This window comes from Sturnus vulgaris, chromosome 2, assembly GCF_052056855.1.
Source record: "Sturnus vulgaris isolate bStuVul1 chromosome 2, bStuVul1.hap1, whole genome shotgun sequence".
Taxonomy (NCBI): Eukaryota; Metazoa; Chordata; class Aves; order Passeriformes; family Sturnidae; genus Sturnus; species Sturnus vulgaris.
The window spans coordinates 48,245,866-48,255,407 of record NC_142244.1 but is presented as its reverse complement, the minus strand read 5'-3'; the positions used below and the strand labels follow the sequence as shown (position 1 = coordinate 48,255,407).

The following is a 9,542-nucleotide window of genomic DNA, read 5'->3' as shown; positions in this document are numbered from 1 at the left end:
GCAACACAGCATCAGATGTCAGGATGGAGCTGCACAGAGCTCCCACCTCCCTCGTTGTTGCAGGTGGGTGGAAGGAGAAAGAATGTGAAATAGTGGATCTGTGGTCCTTCCCACTTGCCCACACGGCAAGACAGCTGCTCAGGCAAGTCAGCAGGTGAGTGCTGTAATCACCCATTACAGACCCAGCAGCATCACTCACTGAAGCAGAGCCATGAATAAATACAATGACCCTTACTCATGGTCGATTATTATCTCATAGTCTAGTCTGGGAACAGATTTGCTGCTCTGCACAGCCCAAATTGTATTGTTCTTTTTATGGAGCACCTTTCCTTCTGGAGATGCCTTACTGGGGAGAAGATAGCTGGGAAGAAAGACTTGACAGTAATTTCCAAAGAGATGACTTTCACAGTAATCTCCAAAAACCTTACAAAGATCAAATAATGTTTTAACCAAGTTGTTGTATCGACCTAGATGATTTCAATTTCCCTAGTATTTCTGAGGAACATGATTTCCATTAGTTTGGGTTTCTAAAAGGGTAAAAGCAGAAATAGTCTACAGAGTATCTACATCTGTGGTGCACTAGCTGAATATGGGCACTTTCTAGAGGATGGATGCAACCCATCTTACCTGTACTTGCTACTCTACTGGTGGGAATTCTATCCCAGGAACTCTGTGCAAATGCATTAAATACAGAAAGTGCAGCTGGCTGGAACTAGGAAGCAAAATAGTGCAGCTGAATCTCATTCCCAGATGGATCGGAATGCAAATAGGAAAACAAACAATTCCAAAGGAGAAAAGAAAATTAAAAGATCTGTTTTACCTAGATTTAAGAAAGTGGTTAACAAGCAATTCTTACAAAAGAGTATTATAGCATAGAGTAAACAATTTTTATCTTGATGCTGTTCCTTTAAACCAGCCTGAACTTTGTTGGGAAAAGGTCTCAAGCCATTGAGCAATGTCTGGTTTGGGCAATCATGTTGCTATGCTTCATCGGATAAGCACAGCAGTAATTCAGAAAATGAAGCCATGCTGCATCTGTCATATCATTTAAAATTTACTTCAGTTTTGCAGGTATTTGAAGATTGCAAAATGACCCACGTTTTCCTGCAATATTCTGCCAACACTGGAATCTGGTCTGAGCCTAATGGATTTCCTTATCTTTGGCTTTCCAGAGTGAGAGGCTTCCTCTTTCCCCCATACCCTGGAATACAATATATTCCAGTCAATGACACTATTGAAATTCTGAAAGCAATTTATATACAGTAACTGGCTGCCTTCAGATGAGACACTAAACAATTTCTATGCACTAAGCTGCATTTTTCTCATTAAATGCAGCACTTTATTTTCCTCCCAAACTAGCACTTTTATAAGCACTACTTTTTTATAATGAAGCATTATTCATGTATAGGCACTATTGACAATTTTGCGTGGAAGACATTGAAAAAAAAATTACGATAAACAAGCTCAGAGAAATATGCTGAGATAGGATTGCCCGTGAGTATATTACTTACAAAAATAGTCTCCCTGGCTTGGAAAAGGCTGTAAATATAGCTCCCATCCTGGAAAGACAGTTATGCACAGACTTCTCTTTATACGTGCTTGCAGTCCAGTGGAAGACACTGGGGCTGGCCACATGATTAAACGTGTCTTAACAGTTTGCAAGACTGACATTTTCCCAGCCAAACAGAGCAACCCTACAATGAGCACCTCTCAGCTGTGCAAGAGGATTTTAAGAATTTTGAGGAATTTCAGGACTGCAGGCGTCTTCCACGTTAGTGATCTAAAGATAAATGCCCATATAGAAGAAAGTTTACTTTCTTATGGATTTTACTTACTTATGGTTTTTATCAATACCCTCTGGTTATGACTAGCATGCATTATCTGTCATGCTGAGGGGTCAGAGCCAGCCTCCCAGATCTAAACATTACTGTATTTGGGAGCATGGGGATTATTTCTCATTGTGAATTGTCTTTATTAAAGACCAGAGAGATATCTAAAATCATATTATTCGTGCTTTCATGAAAAACAGATTCATAGAGGGACCTTATCACTCTCTAAAACAATCTAAAAGGAGGTTTAGTGAGGTGGGGGGTCTGTATCTTCTCCCAGGTAACAAGCAGCAGGACAAGATGAAATGGCTGAAGTAGTGCCAAGAGAGGTTTAGATTGCATCTTAGGAAAAATACCTCTCTGAAGGGGTGGTTGGGCACTGGAACAGGCTGTCCAGGGAAGTGGTGAGGCCACTACTCCTGGAAGTGTTCAAAAAGTACATGGATGTGGCACTTGGGGATGTGATTTAGTGGTGAACACGTGGCTGCTGTGTTAAGGTTGGACTCAATGATCTCAGAGATCTTTTCTGGTCTTAGTGAGTCTATGAATCTCGTTTCAGGTACTTCTACCCATAACAAGGTCAAATATGAACTTTGCATCCAAATATCCTTTGCAGCTTGGCTCTGCATTTTTGTTCCAGATGTGAATTCCCTGTCTATCCTCTAATACCTCATAGCTCCCTTATCTCCTCACCATTATGAAACAAAGTGAAAAACAGGTAACTTCCCTCAAAAAAAAACCCCAAGCAAACCAGAAGCCAAAAGGAAACTCCAAGTAGGTGTTGATAGTGCTGCCACTTTGTGTGCCTGGTTGGTTAGTCCAGCATGGAATGGATACTGGTAGGAATAATGGTTATCAGCACAGACCTTTCAATTTAAATGAGTTTGGAGCATTGGGGTGAGTGGAAGAGCCACCTGTCTTGCCCAGAGAAGCTATGGATGCCCCATCCCTGGGAGTGTCCAAGGCCAGGTTGGATGGGGCTCTAAGCAACCTGGTTTAGTGGAAGGCGCCCTCCCCAGGCAGGGGGTTGAAACTAGATGGCTTTTTAAGGTCCCTTCCAACCCAAGCATTCCATGTTTCTACCCCAGCCCATTTCGCCTCAACAAGTGGCGGCAGTGCCACCTCTCTCCCGCCAGAGCCCAGCGAGGAGTTGCTGTGACGCGGAGTGCGAATTGTGAGGGGAAAAAGCGCTACCTCTTGCTGCCCGTAAACCTACGGACGGGCGCCCCGAGGGACCGCCGGGCGAAGGGCAGGCGGCCCCCGCCACCTCGGTCCCTGATGGTGCGCCAGCCTTTCCCGGCCCTTCCCGGCCCTTCCCGCCCTGGAAGCCCCTCCCCCCGCTGGAATGCGCCGGGAGGGGAGTGGAATGACGCGGGCGCCGCGGGGTCACGTGGCGCGAATGGAATGCCAACAATGTAGCGAATGTCCCGACTGCGCCCCGCACTCGGCGCCCGGGACGGCTAAGGGGGAAGATGGAGAGCGGCCCGCGCCGCCGCGGCCGCCGCCGCCGCTGAGCCGCGCCTCGCCGATCCCCGCAGGGCGAGCGGCGGCGCCGGGCGCCCCGGGGAGGTGAGCGGAGCGGGTGCGGGGGGCGCGGGCTCCCCCTCAGCTTCGGGTGGGAGCGCTCCCCATCCCCCAAAACTGCTCTGCGCGGCAGGGAAAGTCCTGTGGGGAAGCGGGGGGTGCGATGAGCGGAGGTGGGTCGGTCCTCGAAGCGGGAGCGAGCGTCCCGTGTGTGAGTCCCGTCGTAGGGGCAGCCTGGGCGCCCTGCCCGCACCCTCCGACATTTTCCGGACACTCGTGTGACAGCTCAGCACAGCCCCGGCGGAGCGGGGCTGGGGTCCGCCTGTCCGAGGCCTCTGCCCCAGCTGGCCGGAGCTGCTAATAAATGGCCGGAGTTTATTTTGGGAGCTTTCTGCCCACGAAAGGAGTGGGGGGAGAAGCGGCTCCCGGCGGCACCGGGATGAGGGCAGACGCTGCGGGGCGGGTGTCGCAGGGAGCGAGGGCCCGGGGAGCCGCCGGGGGCATCCAGAGCCCGCGGGGTCCCGTCTGGCTGCGGCGGGGGCCCCGCTGCTCCCAGTCAGCTGAAGGTCACTGCCAAAACCCAGCAGCTCGCCACCCTCTCCGCTGCCTCGTGAGCGGTGTGCGTGTTGAAATACCCCTTTCCCCGGGAAAGGCACTCGCGCAAATGACGCAAAAAGGGCTCGTTTGGAGTGTCCGGGCTTTGCGGTCAGTCACTGCCGGGCTGCTGGGGAGGGGGAAGGTGAGCTGGCTGCGTTGGGCCAGTGCTTGTGGCTGGCATGGCACACGGGCACAGAGTGACTTTTGAATAGTTCTGTTAGCAGGAGGAGAGGCGGAATCGTTTTAGGGAAAATCCCCTTTCCATTTTTCTTCACTTTCACAATGTGCCCGCTTATAAAGAAAAGCACGGTTTGTATAATAATGAAATTCCTGAAACACTTCCCCCATCACAGACCTCCAATACAAAGTGAACAGTCCTTGAATTGGTGTTTCAAAAAAACCCCAACGTGATATCTGTAAATTGAGAGAGGGAAGGAAGTTGTAGCAATTTCTTAAAACTTTACACCTTCCTATACTGCAGTGATTTCAAGTTCAGCTCACTCCAGTGTCTGCACAGTTACAGGGAAACATCTCACCAGCTCGGGTGAGCTTTAGTTTCTTGCCTGTGTCCCAGCTCCACAGAGCCACTAGCAAACACAGCATGTTGATGCATGAGGAGGCAGGAGAGTGAATAGATAGTGCTTCTGGGACAACAGACATCAGCATATAATTCCAGTGTGTCATTGGTTGGTTGTTTGGTTGCTGACAAAGCAGCTATTGGTATTTCTCGAATGAAACAAAACAATCAGTTACTCAAAAATTGTTTAACATGATGTAATTAAAGTAATGCTGTACCTGCTTTAAGTGTCGTGTCTTCAGGTTAACGGACAAGCTTCTAATTAGTACAGAACATGAAACATTTTGGAAAAGACTTTAGGGCTGCTTAGTCAGAATGGCTAACAACTCAGGAAGGCTATTGATATATTCATGCTGCAGGCAGGTTGCAGATTAGAAGGATTTGAAGTTATCCAAATCCAGATGTACGGTTAGAAATGCTTAGACAGAATGAGACACACCACGTATCTTTTAAAGCACACAACCTTTTTATTATTTTTTTTCTGAAAAATCACAGGAAGATATAAAAAAAGCCAGCAGCTTATCTTTCCTTGTGAATCATCTGTAATATTTAGTGTTACATTTTTTTCTTATCTTACATATTTAGTTTTAAAAAACCCCTGCAAAATATGAAACAGGTTTGCAGTTAGCTCCAATACTTACTGCTGTTGCTGCTCTCATCCATGCTGTCTAAACGAGCAACATTTTTTTCTGGTTTAAGCAATATTGTAAATGTAAGCTGAGGAAGTTGCCAGCTGGCTTGACCTAGCATTATTAGACTGGAGCTTAGGCTAAAGGTCACAGAAGTTCTTTATGTGAAGCATGTGTGTAAGTGGGAAAGCAGTCTTTTGCTGCAAAAAGGTGGGGGGCTTGCAAGCTTTCCCAGCGCATCCCAGGTCTGAGGATTGGCACAGGGACTGAAAAGGAAGAACAACCCAGATGCCTAAACCAAGCCATATGGTGCCTGCTGCTGTCAGGAAAAGAAAGACAATTATAGACCAATTAATTGCTCTGTATCTTCTAAGCACTTGCTAGTTATGATGTAATCCAAAGAAGGCTGCAATACTATTGTGTTTTATTTTTTTACCAAGTCTGTATATTATCTTTTGCTATATTCTGTCCAAGTAGAAAAAAATCTGTTCTTGAGATCCTGCAGTTGCTTTTGTTTTCACTTGGGACAATGCAAGCTTGATCTGTTACTGACCAATAGCTGGCTTGTGGAGACATCAAAATCTGGACAAACAGCTTTAGCACTTCCCTTAAAACAATTGCTAAATGTCACTGTCACTTCTCTGTGAGTTAGTGTTGCAGGGCATTCATGGAGATCACCGAATGGAAGGTCTCAAGACCTCAAACACATTATAGGTGTTTTTTAGTTAACGGAGCATTTAAATCCTAACAAAAAAGGTTGATTTGAGTTAATCTCAAGTGATTAATCTGTGCTCCTGCATTTCAGACTGGTGAATCATAATAGAGTCTGGGGTCTGACTGCACTGTTGCATTTCAGACCTTGGTTGTAGAGGAAAACTTGAAGTGGACTCTGTCCTGATGAGGAAGTGGTGGAGGGATTCAGAGGTGAACGTGTCCTGATTCTGTTGGGCTTCACAGCAGTAAGCTGTTTGCTTGGCAGTGAGAAGTGATGGTGAATGCATGGAAATGGGTTTTTTTTGGGACACGCTACAGCTATCACAACAAAAAGAGGTTTTAGTATGAGCATGGGAAAATAAAGAACAATACTTCCCGGAGAAACCTTTTTCAGTGATAAATGTCCAATGATCAAAAGTGAAGCACCTTTAAAAAAAATCTAGTTGACTTCTGAGTGCCAGCAAGAAATATACAGTGTGCTACCATCCTCTGTATTTGCAAACAACTGAATGGGATTCTTCCCTTACCAGCAAGGTGGCTGGAGCACCATTCAGAAGTCACTTTGCAAGTGCAAATAGCAGCAGAAGAAGCCAACTTGCATAACCAGCATCAATAGCTAGGTTGCATTTCTGATTAGGCTGTCTTTTTAATCCTGTTCCACATGCACCATTATTTCATGTTTGTATTATGGTGATGCATAAAGATTTAGTTAAGGTAGGATTCTTGTTGTAACTTTGTGCTGTATGAAGATCACAAGTTGTACAGTAGCTCAGCATAGTGCTGCATAGATGTTCTCTGCTGCATGTCAGAAGAGCTGACATGCAGCAGAGAACATAACCCTGTCTCAAAGTCTTCTTTTTTTCCCCCCTTCTTCCTTCCAGTTCTGGTGAGAACTATTACCTTCAGGCTTTGCCTAGTTATTCACATAGAAAGGCAAAATATCTTGTCTTTCTATTACTCACTTTTTAATTGAAATACTAGAAGTTACTATGGTTAGTCATCAATATTTCCATTATAAATATTTTTCATAAACTTCTGGAACTGTGCTCAGCTAGTGTAAAACAAACAAGATCTTAAGAGAGGGAACAACATTTCATGAGCATACTCTTCCCTATTTATGAAATACGATAGGCTTGTCCAGAATTCGGTTATGCAATTGGGTAGGAAACTTGCCACAATTAGGTACTGAAAAATTCTTAAATTATTTTTTTAAATCTTTAGTTTTTAGGAGTTTTATTTTAATTTATTTTAAAAATTAAAAATGGGTTATTTATTGGTTGTGTTGAGAAAGCCTTCTAGAATCCTTTAAAAACAGATAAAGTGAAAATCATTAAAGGGTGTCCAACTGTGACAGTTTAAGAGGTTAAACTGATTGATTTCCACTTGATTAATTGTCATGCTGTCCCTTCAGAGGCATTTATAATATCAATTTAATTGAATGTACTTTTTATTTTCTTTTGTTTCAGACACTGTCAGTCTGCAAAATGATGATTACACAGATTTTCATTTTCCATAGGGAATGTGAAGATTATGAGCTGAAGTAAAAAATTGGCAGAAATCTTTTGAGAATTTTGCCTTTTCTTCTTCTCTTTGAAGGATTATGTTTACAAAAGATTGATACTATTAAGTGACACTTTTTTGAAATAATTTAAAAGAAACAGAGAATAAAGCTGTATTTATGCTCAGAGAAAACTGGATCAACAATGAGGCCAAAGACTTTTCCTGCTACAACATATTCTGGAAACAGCAGACAAAGGTTGCAAGAGATTCGAGAAGGTTTAAAGCAGCCATCCAAATCTTCAGGTCAGGGACTGCCGATTGGAGCAGGCAGTGAAAATTCTCTGGACCCTAAGATTTTAATAGGGAAGGATGCTGCAAGGCAGCAGCAGATGAGACAAACGCCCAAGTTTGGACCATATCAGAAAGCTCTGCGAGAAATCAGATATTCTCTGCTGCCCTTTGCTAATGAGTCAAGCACCACAGCAGCCGTGGAAGTCAACAGGCAGATGCTGCAGGAGCTGGTGAATGCAGGTTGTGATCAGGTATGTATGAGTTGGGAGGGGGGGGTTGGCACTGCTGTCAAAACAAGTTTATACTCTGGGCTGAAGAAAGGATTTTGGTGGTGGCTGTCAAAATTGTGGAAATGCATTGATTCTTCTGGCAGTCGTATTGCTGTATGAGCAACAAAGTAGATGGACTTAGTGGGGACAGATGTGCCTAGTGTGGAGTTCATTTGTGTTAAAGACTGTCATGGTGACCTCTAGGATTCCTCTGATTTCCCCAGTTGATATATCGAGACTGAACAGGGTAGCTTGCTTTTTCTTTATCTTCCTTTTCTTCTCTATTTTTTGTTTCTTTATTTTGGTTTTTTTTTTCATTTTCTGCAATGCTTAGTAACAAGCCTTAGTTCTGAGTAATAGGGTGGAATTTTGTCTAGCACATCTAAGCCCAGCTCACTGTAAGAAATGATAGACACAATATCTGGTATTTGAAGGATCTTGCTGTTGGCCAGAAGCAGGAGGGCTTGAATGAATGTTCAGCTGACTGCAATGATTCTGTTCACACCTTTTCTTCTTTGCTTTCTCTGCTTCTATTAAGAGGTGGTAGCACTGCTCAGATCAGAGACTTGATATAGAGATGCTTTTTTTTTGTTATCCTGGGATTGATGCTAGAATATATTCTTAATTCAAAGGCCTTTCACATGGTGCAGAACAGTTTTTTGGTGTTGAGCTGCATTCATCTTGCTTGTGCTTCCAGTGTTGGTATCAACTTTAACATCTGTCCAGGAGTAGGTCAAAATGTTGCTTTTTAGAGGAAAAGTGCTGGTTTGGGTTCAGATTCTGAGTGTCGTAGGAATACTTATTTTTCCCCATGTGATTGAGTAGCAGTTGTTGACAAGCTGAAACATTTCCATTTATAATCCTTTATACAAATTGGAGAGATTTAAAACCAAAGTGCTTTCAGAGGCATCTCTTTGATTTCAAAACTTAGCCCCCATTCACTCATGGCAGAATGTGAGTCTCTTGACTCTCCTAGACTACATTCTGATTCTGTATAACAAAATTAACATCAAGCATTTTTATAAACAGTATGCATTTCCCTGGAGCTATATAAATATTAATTAGTGCTGTTTCTATGCCAAAGAGTTTATACTATACAAGATAATCAGAGCTAGAGTAGATTGCATATCTAATAAGAAGTGCTGCAGAACAACTAAACACTTCCTAGTCCAGTGAACCAAGATGCTGTCCTGAATTATGGAACTGGAGGCACCAAGGATTTTCTCTGATCTCTAGTATGCCATGCAAACAGTGTTTTTTAGAACTTGAGCCTCTAAGTTTCCCTAGCTGTTTAGGATGGGAACACTCCCTGTGCATATGAGCCAAGGTTAAATGAGCACAGCTGGATTCTGGATTGGAAATGCACATTTGGTAGGTTACAGGGACAAATCATTCACGCATAGAACTTGGCTTGTTGGACTGAAATCTTGGAAAGTACTTTGAGCACACTACAGCATGGTAATGTTAAGCCAATGTATAAAACAGAAATACCTGAACACCTGTTAAAATGTCTTGGTGTTCAAAGCAGTGTAATGAAGTATGTGTAATTTTTTTTTATATATTCAGCTATTTTGACTTCAATGCTCATACAATGGTATTGCTGCTTCTAGAG

The 9,542-nt window shown here is 43.6% G+C and overlaps 1 protein-coding gene across 1 annotated transcript in view; it reads left to right on the top strand.

Annotated features, from left to right (window-relative positions):
• The first annotated feature begins 3,246 nt into the window (after positions 1-3,246).
• Positions 3,247-9,542, top strand: part of LATS2 (large tumor suppressor kinase 2) — a 46,599-nt gene continuing 40,303 nt past the window's right edge. The window contains exons 1-2 of the mRNA XM_014877627.2: positions 3,247-3,398; positions 7,337-7,912. Coding sequence (XP_014733113.1) covers positions 7,574-7,912 — 339 coding nt within the window. The 5' untranslated portion in view covers positions 3,247-3,398; positions 7,337-7,573. The remainder of the gene's footprint in view (positions 3,399-7,336; positions 7,913-9,542) is intronic.